General features: G+C 40.6%; 1 protein-coding gene across 1 annotated transcript in view; it reads right to left on the bottom strand.

The window, feature by feature from the left end:
* ARIH1 (ariadne RBR E3 ubiquitin protein ligase 1) overlaps positions 1–18,192 on the bottom strand; it is an 80,988-nt gene that overhangs the window by 10,671 nt on the left and 52,125 nt on the right. Inside the window, exons 6-11 of the mRNA XM_040969548.1 lie at positions 13,692–13,758; positions 11,571–11,677; positions 10,309–10,351; positions 9,812–9,883; positions 7,861–7,991; positions 4,373–4,430 (exon numbers count right to left, since the gene is read on the bottom strand). Of these exons, the coding sequence (XP_040825482.1) occupies positions 4,373–4,430; positions 7,861–7,991; positions 9,812–9,883; positions 10,309–10,351; positions 11,571–11,677; positions 13,692–13,758 (478 nt within the window). The remainder of the gene's footprint in view (positions 1–4,372; positions 4,431–7,860; positions 7,992–9,811; positions 9,884–10,308; positions 10,352–11,570; positions 11,678–13,691; positions 13,759–18,192) is intronic.

Genomic DNA, 18,192 nt, shown 5'->3' with positions numbered 1-18,192 from the left:
GTACTACACAACAGTTCTTGTCTTGCACCACATACTGCTGAATGTGCATGTGACACTTAGGGAACTCAGCATGCTGGTGAATGCCATAGCCCAAAAGACACAATACAGGTATTCTTCTGGCAGCAGCAGGCATTATGGCACAGAAGACTCAGCTACTGGACCCCTGACAACCACTTGGGAGACCAGAATGGGATCAGGCTTCTGCAGCATTGCAGCCATTTGGTGTGTGAATCAGCTGACTGAAGGTCTGCGTGTCTCTGTACCTCTGCCTTTAAATTAAGAAGCTGGGGCCAGGTCTGAGAATTCAATGGCTAAATCCTTACCTTGCAAGCATCAGGATCTCACAGGAGTGCCAGGATCCCATAAGAATGTTGGTTCCAGTGCCAGCTGCTTCACTTCCTATCCGGCTCCCTGCTTATGTCTGGGGAAAGCAGAATATGGCCCAAAGCCCTATGACCCTGCTGAAACCTAGAAGAGCCTCCTGGCTTTGGATCAACTCCATTGTGGCCATCATGGCCATTTGGGGAATGAACCAAAGGATGGAAGAACTTCTGCCACTCCTCTATATAAATCTGATTTGCATTTCCAATAAAAATATACCGAAATCAAAAGAAAACAAAAACAGCCCATACAAACAGGCTAGAGACTGTCTTCTCTCAGCTTTAGTGCCATCTTCATGGAAACCAAGTAAAAGAAGAAGCAAACACGCAGACCCAAAGAGGATGTCAGAGAAAGTGCTGGCCCTTGTTTACCCATGATGGCTAAAGGAACAAAGTGCGATATAAGACAAGTTATCAAACTGCCTGCTATATCCACTACCCATAATTTGTCCTGAAGGATCTGAAACTTGTAAGACTAATGATTGCTGAAACTACCTGTAAGATCCACATGGACTGGGGCAATGGTGTACGTACCAAGCTAATCCCTACAGCAGAGGATGGCTCAAGTTCTTGGCTCCCTGTACACACGTGGGTAACCTGAAAAGAACTTCTGGCTGCAAGCTTTGGATAGCTACAGTCATTTGTGGAGCGAACCAATGTATGGGAGATATCTCTGTAAATTAGTTACTTAATTGTTTTAAGAATCCCTTGGTAGTTCTCTGTCCCAGATAAGCTGTTTTCAGTTTTGGTCAAGTGTAGCATGCTTGCAATCAATCTTACCTTCTGTTGTCTTAGCCAATTGGGTAGTTATAACAAGTAACTTGGTTTCAGAAAAATCATAAAGTTTTTCAACAGTAAACAATTTTTCAATTTTCAAAATCTGACCATCTACACAATTATTTAAATGAATTTCTTGCAGCTGAAAACCAAATTTTAACTTTATCTTTTGCATTTGTGAAATGGCTAAAATTGGCAACCATGACTATTCACTCAACTGTACTGGCTAGCAAGAAAATCACGTGAGCAGGCATTTGGCCAGCTTGGTGAACAATGCCAGGTGGGATACTTGCACTCCATCCCTGCCTCAGGCACAGGGTCCCTGCCACCCATGGGAAGACCTGGCTTTCCTTCCTAGCTCAGCTCTGACCATTGCAGGAACTTAAGAAATTAGTGAGTGAATGGATGGATGGGAGCTCCCTGTACCAAAAAGCAAACAGAAACACAAAACACACGATAAAAACTAAATAAAAGTGATGGAAATAAAACAATAATAAATTTTACAAAAATCAAATCATGATTCACTGTAGCAAACTCAAACAATGTTTGCTTGTTTTATACTTGAGATGTAGACACACAGAGAGAAATGGGGATGCAGGGGTGGAAGAATTCCACACACTGATGTATTCTTCAAATGCCCAGAAATAACCAGAACAAAGATGGGCTGAAGTCAGGAGCTGGGGACTCCAATCTAGGTTTCCCAACGGGGGTGACAGGAGACAACAGGAGCCATCACCATGGTCTCCCAAGGTTGCATCGAGGTCAGAACTCAAATCTAGGATTCTGATATAAGATATAGTCAGCCCAACTAGGACAGGCTATACTCACATTCCAAGGGAATGACACAGCTCCCAAATTTAAAGTTAATATAAAGTTGAGTATCATTGATTCCACAGTTCTCCTGGATTGCTTATATAGTTGTCTAACAGAATAAGACTTTACATGTCATTTTACATTTATACAGATTTTGGTAACAGGGATTAATTTTCTTCCCCTTGTAAAAGAATCCAAACATCATTTTAATTACAAAATCTAACTTTTCGATCTTTTTTTTTTTTAATTGCGATGTCAGATATACAGAGAGAAGGAGAGACAGAGAAAAAGATCCTCCATCTGCTGATTTATTCCCCAAGTGGCCGCAACGGCTAGAGCTGAGCCAATCTGAAGCCACGAACCAGCAACTTTTTCTAGGTCTCCCACGTGGGTGCAGGGTCCCAAGCTTTGGAAACTGCTTTCCCAGGCCACAAGCAGAGAGAGCTGGATTTCCCAGGCCACAAGCAGAGAGAGGGCTTAAAACCAGTGACCATATGGGATCACAATGCGTTCAAGGCAAGGACTTTAGATGCTAGCCTACCACACCAAGCTCTCTATCTGCTTTTTAAATAGAAAATAAATATTTTAAAGAAATAAGTAGAAACTAACGAAATAGGGAATAAGACAGAAGGAGAGATCTTCAATGAAATGGATAATTCCCCAAGTGGCCTAAGCCGGAGCTGAGCTGGTTTGAAGCCAGGAACCAGGAGCTTCTTCCAGGACTCCTGGGATGGTACAGGGTCTCAAGGCATTGGCTATCCTCTACTGCTTTCCCAAGCCTCTAGGAGGGAGCTCAATGCGAAGTGGAGCAGTCAGGACAGTAGCCATGGCCCATATGGGATTCCAGCATGTTCAAGGTGAGGATTTAGCCACTGAGCTATCTTCATCAAGTCCAGAACTTTAATTTCTGACAATATGTATATTTATTAGTTTTTATCAGAAATAAATTTCAAAAAACAAAAACCAATGACAAGGAAATACAACTTATGTTTCTGGTGGCATTCTGACTGGGGAAAAAAGTGTTTCTGGGATAACTGAAGCATTTAAAAAAATGGATAAACATATAAACTAAAATTCCATGATTTTATGATTATCAATGAAATTTCCAGACTGAAAATTGTAGAATCTGATCCACACCTATTAGAATACCCTTATGAATAACACCATAGGGATAAAACAGAGAACAGTCTACTGCCAATATATAGTGGCAGAGCCATTTAACAAATGCTACCCTGCCAGGGACAAGGGGTTAGGGATACATCTTGACAGATTCCACCAAAACCTCAATCTGGACTATATAATTAAGTAAAACAAAGCAAACAAATAAGAAACACACACACACATGGCAGGGAATAACGGGTTTGGACAGATAGAGGGGAGGGAAGGATATCTTCCCTAGGAAGAAGTCAGGAGCCAGGAATTCCATCCTGCTCCTCACAGGAGGGGAAGGGGCCCAAGCATCTGAGCCCTTGTGATTCATTCCTAGGTGCCTTAGCAGGGAGCTGGATCAGAAGCCAGGCCTTGAACAAGCATCCTGAACTGGGATGTTGTCATCAAAAGTGGTGACTTAAACTACTGCATTTGAACACCAGCCCCCAAATAATCTTTTTTCAATAATATTCCCTTTCGGGTGGGCCTGCTGGGGGTTATTGTGGGTCGCTCCAACCTAGGCTACAGCTCCCGCTGGCTTATGTGAGGACCAAGTATGTGCTGGGCAGAACTAGGCTGGACTGCAACACCCATTGGTTCCAGTGGAAGTCGGGAGTGAAAACAGAACCAACCCAGCAACTGCAACCACCAGCTGATTGGAGCGATGGACGGTGCCAGGCCCTGTACTTGTTAGCACATACAAGAAGTTTCTTTGGAGATCTTCCTAATCTAAATGCTGGACTCAGAACCCTAACGAAGAAAAGAGAGAAGACAGAACAGGTCAACCAACCATCTAAGCTATGATGGACTATGTCAATCAGTGGATTTTTCAAAGCCCTCATAGTGCTTGGAGTGGCAAGATTGACAGCGATTCATAACTGTTGCAATATCAAAACCACTTGAGCAAGAACCTCAGAGCATGCCCTACATCCGGGACCTGGGGAGGGTGGGAAATTGGGTGGGCCTTCTCCCTTAAATACCCCCCTTTAAACATGAAGGTAACAATATGGAAAACATACTAGTATTATCCACTTTCATGTAGCCCTTGAACCATCTTACCCTAATTAACTATGTAAAGAATGTCAAAATAAAATTTTATAAAAATTAAAAATAATAATAATAATATTCCCTTTCCACTTAGATAGTAAAAGGGCCAGAGTGCCATCCTAGAAATCTTGAGTTGAAACCTGCTATTTTCTAATAGACACACAATGAGCATCTCTGTTCAAGTGCCTTCTAACAACTGTACTTACCTCCTGGGCATCTCTTGCTGCCTTTGCGTCATCTTCATTATAGCGATTACAGTTGTACCTTAAAGTAAATTAACATAATTCCATAAAGGCACCATTCAATGAAAAGATAACAAATCACAGAACTTTAACTTAGATTTAGAGATAATCTAGAGTCAAGATTATTACAAACTGAGGTGTTAAAATATCCAAATTTCTACCATTAAAACAAAACTGTTGAACTTAACCTACACTTAATGTTTAAAATTTCTCTTTAATAGCAGACTATTAAGTATTAGTGCCCTATCTCTAATGTGCTCCATTCCAAATGGGGTTACCCATAATCCTTTGAATATACAGTAACCTGGAACTTCTGTTGGAGAAAAGGATCTTCTCATGGGCCACTTGCTATTTATTTAAAGCAAACACTCTGTTTTCCAGAGTTACTTTCTTATCTGCTATTTTGTAAACCTATGAAATAACTTGCTGCTGATGGTAAATTATGTATCAGACACTGTGCTATGTGCTTTACATGCTAATATAATTTATAAATCACCAAAAGCCAAACAATAAAGTGTGGGAAGATGCCCCTGTTACAGAGTGGGGATGAGTTCAGACCAAGATGTTCCTAGTCCTGGTTGTCAGCCCTCTTACATGGGAGCCTCCATGACTTACCAGTGCGCTCACCACAAACCTAAACAATTAAAATCGATACTTTTATATCTGATCCCATTCAGTACACCTTATGAAGTGTGTATTGTTATGCCCACTGAGCAATGAAAACCTGCTTTTAGACAGGATAACCAGCACGCTGCAGTATCTAAAAGCTGAGAATTAATCTTAAGCCTGTTTGCCAGCTGAGGCCCATGCTGCCCACATGCTTCCTGGAATCTTTTTAACTGATGTTTTCAGGATTAAAGAATTCTGAATTTAAATTTTATAGAATGGAAACCACTGCTACAGTCTATAAAGTTCTTCATGATTTTAATCATCATTCATCATCTCAATATTACCCCCAAATGCATATAAGATTCTTGTATTAGTTCAAGCAAGTCACCAATAAAACCAACCAAAAAGTCCATATATACTGAATCCAGTAGAGCACCGCAGACACACCATGCCAAGCAAACTTTTCCAGTGCTCCACACCAGGAAGACTATTTCATTACCTAGACTCCAAGAAATAAAATTCAAGTGATCTTAAATACCTCTGCCTTGGCCAGCAAAATCTGAACCCACCATGGAAAGTCTTGCTGAAATCTAGAAAGTATTCTCTTTTCCATCATCCTAATAATACCAACTGATCTAGGATTTTACATAAGAGGAAAATAAAGTCATTTGGTTTATTTGTAGCTTGCAAAACTTCAGATGGTATTTTACCTGATTTCAGTCTTTCCAATAACTATTTTCCATACTTGCTCACAGAAATAACTAAGGCCTCATCGAACTTATTCCCAACTTTTTAAGTCACGAGTTGATTTACCCCAGAAGACATATTAGCTTATCTTTATTATGCCAAGATAACTCTGTCCTGTTAGCAATCACTCAACGTACCAGTATATAACTCCCCTTCATCAACTATTAGCACCATTGCTTTGAATCAGATAACATCCTTAGAAATTCTCCTTTTGATATTTAACAAAGTTACAAGCCTCATTACATTATAGACTTTGCCAATATTACTGAAGGTTTTAGGGATGGAAAAGTAATTGTTTCAGATTTGTCTGTACTTGTAACTCCAATAACTGACAGTGCTACTTGCATTGCTAACTTGAAGGCTCTGAAGTAGCTGATGATCCAAGTAGGAAAAAGCAGCATATGAGCATTGGTGAGGGCAAGGCACAGGCAACACTGCAGACATACCAGTGTAGGCCATTCTCTATGCTCTGTGCCCATCATCTGCTGTGTCCTTTTCAGGTTTTAGCACAGCTCACCCCAAGGTGGAGCTGTCATTGCACAAGCAGGAGTTTTAAATAATTCTTATTGTCCACAGTTCATTAGGTTTGTTTCATTACAAAAGTGTACGATAGAATTCGTTTTGGAGAACACTACCCCTCCAATCCATATTCCTAAAATTGAGAATATCTGTCTGGCTAAGCAACAACTCTCACCCCTCCCATTCTTTCTTGTATGACAAGAACATATTTTCTTGAATTCCGCCAAAACAAACAGCTTGGAATTATAGTCAGAGAAATATTGAGCCAAAGAGTTGCCACTGTCTCATCCTTAGTTCAGGCCTTCCTCATCTGGTCTCATACTATCCTCCCCTGCCCTCCTACTCACCCTTTACAAGATAATTTATGTAAATCACACAATATAGACACTACTCATCTCAACTAAGACCTTTGCTCATGCTCAACCTTTAAATGCTTGTGGCAATATTCAAACTATTCTAAGTGCCAGCTTATTTTCCAACTGTTTCCTATTCCACACAATTACCAAATGTCAACAGGGACCAGCTAGGCAACACCAATTAGTGGAGTAGAACACCAGTATTGTAACAGGACTGTTTTCAGTATTATCAGGAAGTATGAAAGCATCTTCACCCTCATTTGCATTTTCTCAAACTAATGAATATTCATGAAATAAAGGAATATATGGTGCTATGTGATAAAGTCAGTCCTCCACTTCTACAGGTTTCACCTCTCTGGATTTGACCAACCAAGGATTCAAAGTAAGTGGGGTAAGAAAATTTAAATGTGCACCAACATATACAGACTGTTTCACTCCTCATTCCCTGGACAACACAGTGTGACAACTATTCACACAGCAGTCACATCGTATCAGCACTTGCTCTGTAAGGAATCTAGAGATGACTCAAGCACGCAGAAGGGAGTGTGTACATTACAATCACTACGCCATTTCATTAAAAAGACTGAGACATGTTATTCTGGCACCAGAGGAGGTCCTAGAAAAAATTCCACAGACGCCCAGCAATGAATGTCATGCAAATGATATCAGGTCTCAGTCGTAAGATAAAGTCTCCACCTGAACAGCTGCTACCTAGGTTCAGGTGACTGCTGTGAAATAGGAATACAGGATAGTTCCTAAATTCTAGAGGTAAGTTAAAAATGGGGATTCTATTGGACAACTTCCAAATTGTTAAAAGTTTGAGACAAATATTTTGCCAATGATTCACAAGATGAATCACACTTGTAGCATTGGGGGAGGGGGTCTTGCCAACAACTTGTTCATGCTCAGTTCTGGCTTAGAGAGATCATTCCCACAGCTCTTCTCACTTTTGTCCATGCTGTTGGACATTTAACCCTAAATGTATTTCAACTAATGGACTGTTGGGCTTCCTTAAAGCCCATCTCATTTTTTTTTGTCCATTAAAGAACATGCCTTATTAATCCCTCTCGTGCAAATCTTGTCCATATCTCTGACTAGAGATGGCATCTACTCTCTTTTAGTCCTCCAGGTAGATGGAGATCTCTGCACAGAAATTTGCTCTGCAACATGCGGCACATATCACATGCTCATGTGAACACATTCTTCCATTTCCACACCTACCAGGCAGATCCATGTGGTTCCCAAGGGCCAAGACACACCCAGCAAAACTCTGCTTTACAGTTCTGGTTACGACAGACCATGTGATTACAACCGCCATCCTTCTCAATTGTGACATGGCATTTGGGGCATTCCTATGAAGAGAAACTGTAAAGTTGGTGTCAACGCTACACTAGGTTGCAATACTACCACTGAGAAAAAGTCAGTTGTAGATCTAGTTGACGATTTTGGCCAATACATGTAAAGCACTTAGAACAGCATCAAATATTTACTAAGCATTATTAAAAATAAGCTGTTATCATTATTACCAGCATTTATAATGTTAAATTTGACTTTTTTTTTTCTAAGTGGGATAGAGGGACATAGTTTAAGAACTTTTATTCAAACCCTAAAAATAATTCTAAAGAATAATTCACTCATTAAATATATATGATATCTAGTACTATGTAGATATAATTACTACTTCCTATAACCAACACTCTTTTCTCAGTGTTTTATATGCATCAACTATAATTCCTGTACTGACACTATTCTCAGTCCCTTATTAAGATGAATTATGAGACAAAAAGCATGAAATCAGTCCAAGATTACACAGGTAATAAATGGCAGAGCAGGAACCAAAATTCAAGAAACACAGCCCCTAAAGAGTGAGGCAAGCCAAGAAATTGGGACCTGATTTGTAAATTCACTTTGTGGCCAGTGAATTTCTAAGTTTCTCTGGAAAATACTCATGTTTTAAATTCAGTTCATTTTGACCTTTTATGTTATAGGGACCACATTAAATAAGAGAACTTCAGGGGTCTTTTATTATTATACTGTATCAAAGATGTAAACTTGTGCTTTGGGCTCTATTTGCTTGATGTCTACAACTCCGTAGGAAGGAAGTATCGCCCAGAATATTATCATTTATACAGACTTGCTTCCTTTGTGAAATAAACTACACTACATTGCCATAAAACACAATTTCAAACGCTTTGAAATCACCCAAATGAGAAATTTTACAATTTCCCCAAAAAGTACATTTCTAATTTAAAATGCTTAATTCTACATTTCTGAGATAATTAATTAAAAACAAGCCCTCAAAATGCTGGGAAGACACTGATACCCAGCAGAGACAATTCAATCTATAATAATAACAACAATAATACATTTAATAATGTATTTAATAATAATTACTACTACTACTACAACTCAACAGGAAAAACAACCCAAAGAATGCTGGACTAGGACTTTAAATATCACAATACTATTGATTTCTACCACACAGTCCTCAAGGATGTGGCCATAGATTTCATGTGACTCAATTCAGTTTACTGACTGGCAACAATGTCAACACAAGGCAGAAACTTACACTTGTAAACACATAGTTAGAAGAAGACTAATTTAAAAAAAGGAAGGGAACTAATGAAATATTTTTAATTGATGTACCAGAAGGCCACACACTTGCAAATACTCATCATTTCATGATACCCAAGATGTGTGGTTCAACAGAACTCGCATTCTAGTCAAAGTACTTTATCTCCACAAAGAAACTGGTAATTGAAACTATAGTGCACCTCAAAAAAAAAATTGTATCAGTGCTCTATCTATTAATAATTCATATTTTAGAAGCTTAACAAAGAGGTAGATAGGAAGCAACTGTTTTCTTAAGGCCAGCTAAGGAACATAATACAAACAGCTGCTAAGTCACTCTGCTCCAACCCTCCCTAAAGAGTGACTCCTAAAAGTAAAGCTCTGGGGATTGAAGGTCGAAATGTGAATTAGCCTAGCAGAGCCAAGCTATGCTAATAAACGTTACAACGCAGCAGCCAAACCCAATCATAGTCAACCAGAGCTTTATAACTGATGACAACTAGAGCAAGGCTCATAGCAGATAAACTTAATGCTTGTGCTATCAGTGGTACAACAGTCTCATCAGTGTCACTGCTAGTAGTCACTAAAGCAAAACACCAACCTTTGTATTGGCTGCAATCCAATTTGAAGTCTCACTGTCATCATCACATTTTTTAATCCACTTCTTTAACCACTGTTAAAAACAACAACTGTTAGAGTACACCAAAACACTAAAAAAAAAGTAACAACTTGCCTTAGTACACACTATAGTTAGCTTAAATATAACCCAGTCAATGGACTTTCATCACTACGCTGACTTGCTCCTCAACCAGCTTTAATGCCCTGTTTCTAGTCCATCTCATGAAAGGAGGATTTTCTCTGACTGAAGCCCAGGTAAGATATTGCACCATCCCTGGGGAATAAAGCATCCCAGAGGAGGTGCCTCATCATGGCATCGCCAAACTGATCAGGAGCAACTGATCTGTCTTCAGGAATGCTCTCTGAAATACACACAGAAAAACAGGTACCTTCTATCTACAGATAAATAACAAAACTGCTGGGCACTATTTCCAGGATTTCACTACATTACTTAGAGGTATAAAAGCCAGGCATACTCACCTTGCATTTCACAGGATCATGCCAGTTTTCTCCACAGTTGAAGCTGGTGACAAAAAGAATTAGACAAAATTTAAGTCCTCCCTGCTTAAAATAAGTAAAAGGAACCAGTGACTAGTGACAGCAAACATGAGGAGAAACCAAGTCCGTTTTATTTCAAGATCTAGTATGTGGTAGGGCTGGCATGGAGGCTGCACTTAACACACCTGAAAAGAAATCTAACCATGGGTGCTGGAATGCAGCAGTGATGACTCAAGCTGCTGTTTCTTCCCCACCCCCCAAATTCTTTTATTCAGTTGAAATTTCATTCAAATAGTACTCAATAATACAAATTTCAAAGTATTTTTTCTGTGACCAGGTAAAGAGCAAAGTGAAAAGCACCTCCCAGGAAAGGGCTGGGAGGTGGGGTGCCTTGTGAAAGGAGGTAGATACCCAAGTCATTAAGCCCTTCTACCACTCTGGACACCCGGACTGAGTTCCCTGTTCCCAGGTTTGACATGGCCCAGCACTGGTCTTTGCAAGAACGTGGGAAGCAAAAGCAATGTAGTTCTGTCTGTCTCTGCCACTCTAACAAATAAAAAAATAAACTCCAACAAAGAGGATGACTACAAGCTTGAAGATGTGACTTCTTAAAATTGTTACTAGGGTGGCTTGGATTGTAACGAGAAGTTGTATACACTTATTCACTGATACATACTCAATCTTTTACTTAACACAAATGAAAAACAGTTAAAATTTGATTATGTAGGTTAATTATGTAATTTACAACCAGTGCACTGATGATCATTAAAAAAGGAAAATAGTAAATCAATTCATACAACTCAGCCATGCAGATATATTACAAGCCAAGAAATAAAAGGGCTAAATAAATATTCCCCAAATATGTATTAGTGACAATTTGTTTTTATACGTGCATGGCATATACAATGAATTAAGTGTTTAAATAAGGAATTAACACAAATAAGCAAAATATGAAGCTAAAAGGAAGAAACATGACTTAAATGAAGGCAGGAAAAGCAAAAGAGAAAATGAGATGGAATATGGAAGCAAAGAATTCAAAGGCAGGTGTCTGATGAAGCTAGAAGTATGTATTCAGGTATTCACCATCACTTTCCTCACTTTGTTTGAATCATTTCACATTAAAAATACAATCGAGGACCCAGCACTCTATACATATTAAAATAACATCACTCACCTCTCTTCCTCAGGCTGAAGCTCTTAAGATTTCACTGCCAAAAATACACAGAAAGGAATCACTTACTTACCAAAACTGGCGTCCACATTTGCAGCGAACTGGTTTAGCATCAGGATATTGGACTTTAACAACATGGTGGCAATCTGGTGCAGGACACCACTTTAACAGTCGATTGCACTAAAACACAAATTAGTACATTTAAAAATGAAAGCAAATTAAGTCATGATGAAAGACATCCTGGTACACAAGCAACAGAAAACCTGAAATGTTACTCAGAGTTATGTTCCTGCATACACGGTTTTCCCAAAGTTATCAATCCCTTAAACATCTAATTTAATAATATACATGCAATAGCTCCTGACTTTATCTTCAAAATCCAACTGGAAAACTCCGATCATCCTTAAGTGCTCATTAACAAGCATCAAAGTATTTACAGTGGGGACAGTGTTCTGGTGTAGTGGATAAAGCCACTACCTATGATGTCAGCATTCCATGAGCACTGTTTGAAGTTCTTAGGCTCCATTTCCAATTCAACTCCCAGATTACTGGCTAGGGAAGCAGCAGAAGATAACACAAACAATTAGGCTTCTGTCACCCATGTGGGAGACCAGGATGGAGGTTCATGCTCCAGGCCCTAAGCCTGACCAAGCCTCAGGCACTGTGAGAATGAATCCACATATGGATGCCTCTCACTCAAACTGACTTAAGCGGCACATATACTAAGAATGTTACATATGGTGCTAACAAAAGATAGTGTACAGATATGACAGAATAGTATGGTCTAAGTTAACGGGTATACTGTGTGATGTTCTAAATAATCTCAGCTCCTCAAAGGCAAATACCATTACAAATTTTTTTGCTTTTTCTGAAAGGCAGATTTACAGGCAGAAGGAGAGACAGAGTGCAACCCTCCCAAGGTGGCCTCAATGTCAGGAGCTGAGCAGATCCAAACCCAGGAGCCAGGAGCTTCTTCTGGGTCTCCCACACAGGTGCACTGTCCCAAGGTTTATGGGCCTTCCTTGACTGCTTTCCTAGGTCATAAGCAGAGAGCTGCATGGGAACCGGAGCAGCTAGCAACACTGGTTCATACGAGATCTTGGTGCTTGGAGGTTGAGGATCAACAAGTTGAACCAATGTGCAGGCCCTTAAAAGTATTCTTATCATGGAAGAAAAATCAGCTTGAGTAACACTCTGTCGTAAAATTCAAAAGTCTGCTGACAATCTCAAAATAAATGGCTTGGCAAACTAATTTTCCACCTATGGTGCTGGAATCCCACATGGATGCTGGTTTGTGTGCTGGGTGTTCCACTTCTGATCTAGCTCCCTGTTAATGGCCTGGTAAGGCAGCAGATGGTTCAATTGCTTAGGCTCCTCAAACATATGGGAGACCCTGATGAAGCTCCCAACTTCAGACTGGCCCAGGAGCAAACATTTTGAGAATGAACCAGAATGGATAATCTCTTTCTCTCTTTCTTTTCCTGCCCTTTCTCCCTCGACCCCCTTGCATTCTCTTAAACATGAGTGAACACAGAAAGATACATCATTGCAAGGAAGAACACTATAAAAATTTGGCCGTTAAAGGTCAAGAATTGGGCCTGGCATAGTAGCCAATACTGGCTGAAAGTCCTTGCCTTGCAAGTGCTTGGATTCCCTATGGGTACTGGTTCACATCCTGGCTACTCTACTTCCATCCAACTCCCTGCTTGTGGCTTGAGAAAACAGCTGAGAACGGCCCAAAGTCTTGGGATCCTGTACCCATGTCTGAGACCCAGAAAAAGCTCCTAACTTCAGATAGGCTCAGCTCCAGTTGTTTCAGCCACTCGGGGAGTGAACCAGCAAATGGGGGATCTTTCTGCATTTCATTTTCTCTATATATCTGCCTTTCCACTAAAAATAAATAAATCTTACAAAAAACAAAACAAAACAAAAAACAAAGTTCAACAACTATGAAGAGATTTGTCTTAATGGTCTGTCATGGGAGATTCAGAGGAAGCTCCCGGCTTCTAATTACTTCAGCTTGGGCCATTGCGGCCATTTGGGGTAGTAAACTAATGAATACCTCTCTCTCTTTTTTCGGTAAACTATAACTTTCAAATAAAATAAATAAATCTTTTTTAAAAAGGGACAAAATGCTTCAATAGAATTTACATTAATAAGCAGAATTTTGCATGAGAATTTTTAAATCACTTACCTCTACAAAGCTATTTGTTATTAAATGCTGATACTTTAATTTAACTTTTGAATCTGTGATCAAGCGCCTGAAACCAAGAACAAAACATTTATCAAGAAGCTTTCTGCAGAGATTATTTCCAACATTTACAAAATACAACGTCACAAATTGCTTCAAAGTCCCTAGAGTTCTATTTTGGTAGACTTGCTCCCCATGCTCCTTACACTCTAAACGTCCTATTCCATGCAGTTCATATTACACTCTAACAACTTACCAAGCACTGCCAAGCTGAGGCTGTGCTTTAAAAGATGGCAATTCTTGGCCCTTTCCTTTACACTCCATCTCAGTCAGTGCTATGAAATGAGAGATGCTACTGACAAAAATATTGAGTAATGGATCCACATTTTGTGACATCTAAGGCTTATATAATTTTGAGGGCCTTTACTGAGAACTCCTGGCAGTTAAAAAACAAAAATGCTTACTGCCTGTGACCTGGCTGCCATTCCTGTCCAAATAAAACTCTACAATCACAGTCAATCTCCAAGACTTACTTACACTTACATGAGACCACAAAAGTGAGGAACCCTGAAGCTAAGTTTGAGGCTTAATGGATTTATGGTAAGTACATCTCTGAGTGTGTTTAGGAAAATAGATGAAAATGTGCAGGGAGTGGGAGGTGTGGAAGGCAGCAGACAGAACCACTGAAAAACCCAGGAAGAACTTAACCTGCATGCAGCCCAATCTAATTCATTTCAATGTATTTCCTGGCCTCAGTCTGGAGCTCCACAGTCTACTTGCCACTTTGTTCCCATAAAACTCCACCCTATCATGTTCAATGCACTCCTGTCTCAAGCACAACCTCTGATTTTCTTCACTAATAGCAAACACCACCCTTCCCAATGTGTCTGTAGGAGACTCTAGCAGAGAACAGGCCAGAGCAGCCTCCCAGTTCCTTAGCTATGAACTGAGGGATTATGACTAATCTGTAAACACACAGCAAAAACAGAGTTATGAGAAAAGTGCCTGGATAACAGTAAGTACTCAATAAATGGAAGACCTAGCAGTGTCCTGGTATGACTTCAGCCAAACTCACTGAGAACACCTTTCCTAATTCCCCATACCAGCTAGATGTAGATTCCCTCTCAGTTGCTATGGCACCCAAGACATCTCGTTCACGGATTTTATCATTTTAGACACCCAGAAAGGATTCCTGCATCCAGCATAGTGCCTGGCCTATAGAAAGGGTTCAATAAATATCTCCTTCACATCTCGCAAACGTTCAAACTAGGGCCTGAAAAAATATTTGTGTGCCTGCAGTTACTCAAAATTAAATAGTGATTTTTTAAAAAGTTAACTGCTGAAAAGACGCTGAGCCTAAGAAACCAGTCTACAGAGTCTGGCGCGGTAGTCTAGTGGCTAAAGTTCTCGCCTTGAATGTGCCAGGATCTATATGGGCACTAGTTCGTATGATTCGTGTAAGAGCAGCACAAGACAACTCAAAGCCTGGGCATTCTGCACTCGTGTGGGAGACCTGGAGGAATCTCCCAGCTCCGGGCTTCAGCTCAGCTCCGGCCTTTGCAGCCACATGAAGAATGAACCAATAAGCAGATCTGTCTCTCCTTTTCCCTCTAAATCAACCTTTCCAATACAATAAATCTTAAAAGAGAAAGAAACCAGTCACAAGGTCACATTTTATGACATCATCAATATAAAATGTCCAGAACAGGCATATACCCAGACAGCAAACAGCTAAGTGCTACTACTATGATGAGGGGAGAAGGGGACGGGAAGTGAATACTGATCGCATAATGGGAAATAAGATGATGCAAAGAACCTGAAATTAAATGACGAGGATGATGGTTACACAATACTGTGAATCATAAACTTCAAAACAATTAAAGAGTTTTATATTATAATAAAGCATGAGACCCAGTCAGATGTCCTGGTTGCCAAACAAGTTCACACATACTATTATTTACATTGTTTCTGATATGAGACCCTAACCATTTCTGATACCCAACTGTAGCCCAAGAGGCTACTTAAAAGTCACTCACTCTGGTCATTTGTGACCTAATTCTTGCAACAAAAACCTTCTGCTATCACCTTCCTTTGAAAACTGCAATGAAACCCATGCTCCTAGCAGATGGCAGCTCTGTAGATAAACAAACTGACTTGGTCTCAACACCTACTATATATGCTGAGCACAGGGTCAAATTGTGTCTAATCACCCCTGAGTATGAGTGAATACCTGGCTAACTAGAGCGCTATGGCAGTAAACATAAGGACTGTTTTACTAATGCTAATGTTAAACCATGATGCATGCTTACATGATGCCTTGAAAAAATGAACATTAGATTTAAATTTAGAGGGGCCGGCGGTGTGGCCTTGTGGCTAAAGTCCTCGCCTTGAATGCACCAGGATCCCATATGGGCACCAGATCTAATCCCAGCAGCTCCACTTCCCATCCAGCTCCCTGCTTGTGGCCTGGGAAAGCAATCGAGGACAGCCCAATGCTTTGGGACGCTGTACCCACATGTGAGAGACCTGGAGGAAGTTTCTGGCTCCTGGCTCCAGATCGGCATAGCACCAGCTGTTGCACTCATTTGGGGAGTGAATCATCTCACGGAAGATCTTCCTCTCTTATCTCTCCTTCTCGCTATATATCTGATTTTGTAATAAAAATAAATAAAACTCTTTTTTAAAAAAAGATTTAAATTTAGAGCTAATAATAATATATTCCTTTACAAAAAGTTTTCCGGGCCCAGCAGCGTGGCTTAACAGCTAAAGTCCTCGCCTTGAACGCACCGGGATCCCATATGGGCGCCAGTTCTAATCCTGGCAGCTCCACTTCCCATCCAGCTCCCTGCCTGTGGCCTGGGAAAGCAGTGGAGGATGGCCCAAAGCCTTGGGACCCTGCACCCGCGTGGGAGACCCGGAAGAAGTTCCCGGATCATCAGCTGTTGCGCTCACTTGGGGAGTGAATCATCAGACAGAAGATCTTCCTCTCTGTCTCTCCTCCTCCTCTCTATATATCTGACTTTCCAATAAATAAATAAATCTTAAAAAAAAAAGTTTTCCGCTTTTGATATACAAACTATATTCAAATATAAAGAAAAATCATCTGTGACTATCAGGAAGGAAGAGTAATAATGCAACATTTTATAAATCTAGACGTTTATAAGTCAATACAGGATAATGCAATAGAAAGTTAATCACATGTACTGTTGTACCCTGTGAGGAATGAATCCAGAGGGACATTATTACCAGATTTATCAGCATGACTCATAAACCATCCAGAAACTATGTCACTCCACCTCCCCACTGATAGACATCTGAACCACATGAGTTACAGTATTATAATTAACATCTTTGTAATACCTACTCTCATTGGAAATCATTTAATCACATAGATCAAAACAATCCTGCAGCCATTACTGAACTGTTACTTTATCTCTTTTCCTCATATTTAATCCTGACTCAACTCCAACCATTTCTTACTCTTCTCACTATCTTCTTTGGCGCCATCCTGACCTAAACTGCTGTCATCTCTGTCCTGCTCTGGTGTAGTAATGTTCCACATTAGGGGTCTGCTTTTTAAACAGCAGCAGTCAAACCAATCATCTCTGATCCTATCAGTCCTCTTCCCAAAACTCCCACGCTGTTGCCTCACAGTAAAAGCTAAAGACAAGGTAATGGTCTATAAGGCTAACCCTGCCTGCTTCGCACACCATCCCCATCCATCTCAAGCTCACAGTGACAATTCACTAACAATTTACAAACTTTAAATTATTAGTTAATAACGTCATAAATCATGAAGATATATGATCAGACAACATTAATTAAAACAAACAGTTCAGGGTGGAGTCCAGGTAAGTCTACTTAGAGGTGCAGGTGTTTGAATCTCCCAGGCATGTGGCTGTGGCTGAGAGAACTCATGCCGGGCAGGGCTTCCTACAGAGGCTCCTAGCTCCTTGTGCAAAGCTGCAAGACAAAGTAGCTGGGCTTCACTGGTGAGCTCTGGGGTCCTGGAGGTCTGGAATTACTGTCTAAGAACACTCATAGACAAGGCCACCTTACATGTAGCCGAGGAATGAATCTGGCGGGATACTCAACGACAGGGCCACTGTAGTTGCAGGTAAGAGCAAGGGGACTGAGACCTGGTGATTGGAGGGGACAGATGGGAAGATCTGTATGGCTCAGACTCATACACCAGCCCATATGGTAATTCAAGAGTTGGGCTTCATTTGGCATGGGTCGGGGGCAGACCAGGCTGAATCTGTTCGTGTCATCCACTGGTAAATCCGAACGCCAGAACAGAGTGTGGGTCGAACCAGGTCCGATCGTGACAAAAGCAACACACAATTTGGAATGCCAAGGTGAGGTAGCCTGAGCCAGATGCAGCCACAGCACCCAGCCAGCACACGGAGAACCAGGAAGGGAGGAGGCAGAGCTGACAGGGGAATAAGGGGTGGTTCCCTAGCTGAACAGCAACTTACACTGAGGAGCGTGAGCTGGGTAGGGG

The sequence above is a fragment of the Ochotona curzoniae genome, unplaced genomic scaffold, assembly GCF_017591425.1.
Source record: "Ochotona curzoniae isolate NIBS_2020 unplaced genomic scaffold, NIBS_Ocur_1.0 scaffold_4701, whole genome shotgun sequence".
Lineage (NCBI taxonomy): Eukaryota > Metazoa > Chordata > Mammalia > Lagomorpha > Ochotonidae > Ochotona > Ochotona curzoniae.
This window is presented reverse-complemented; position numbering and strand designations above follow the sequence as displayed.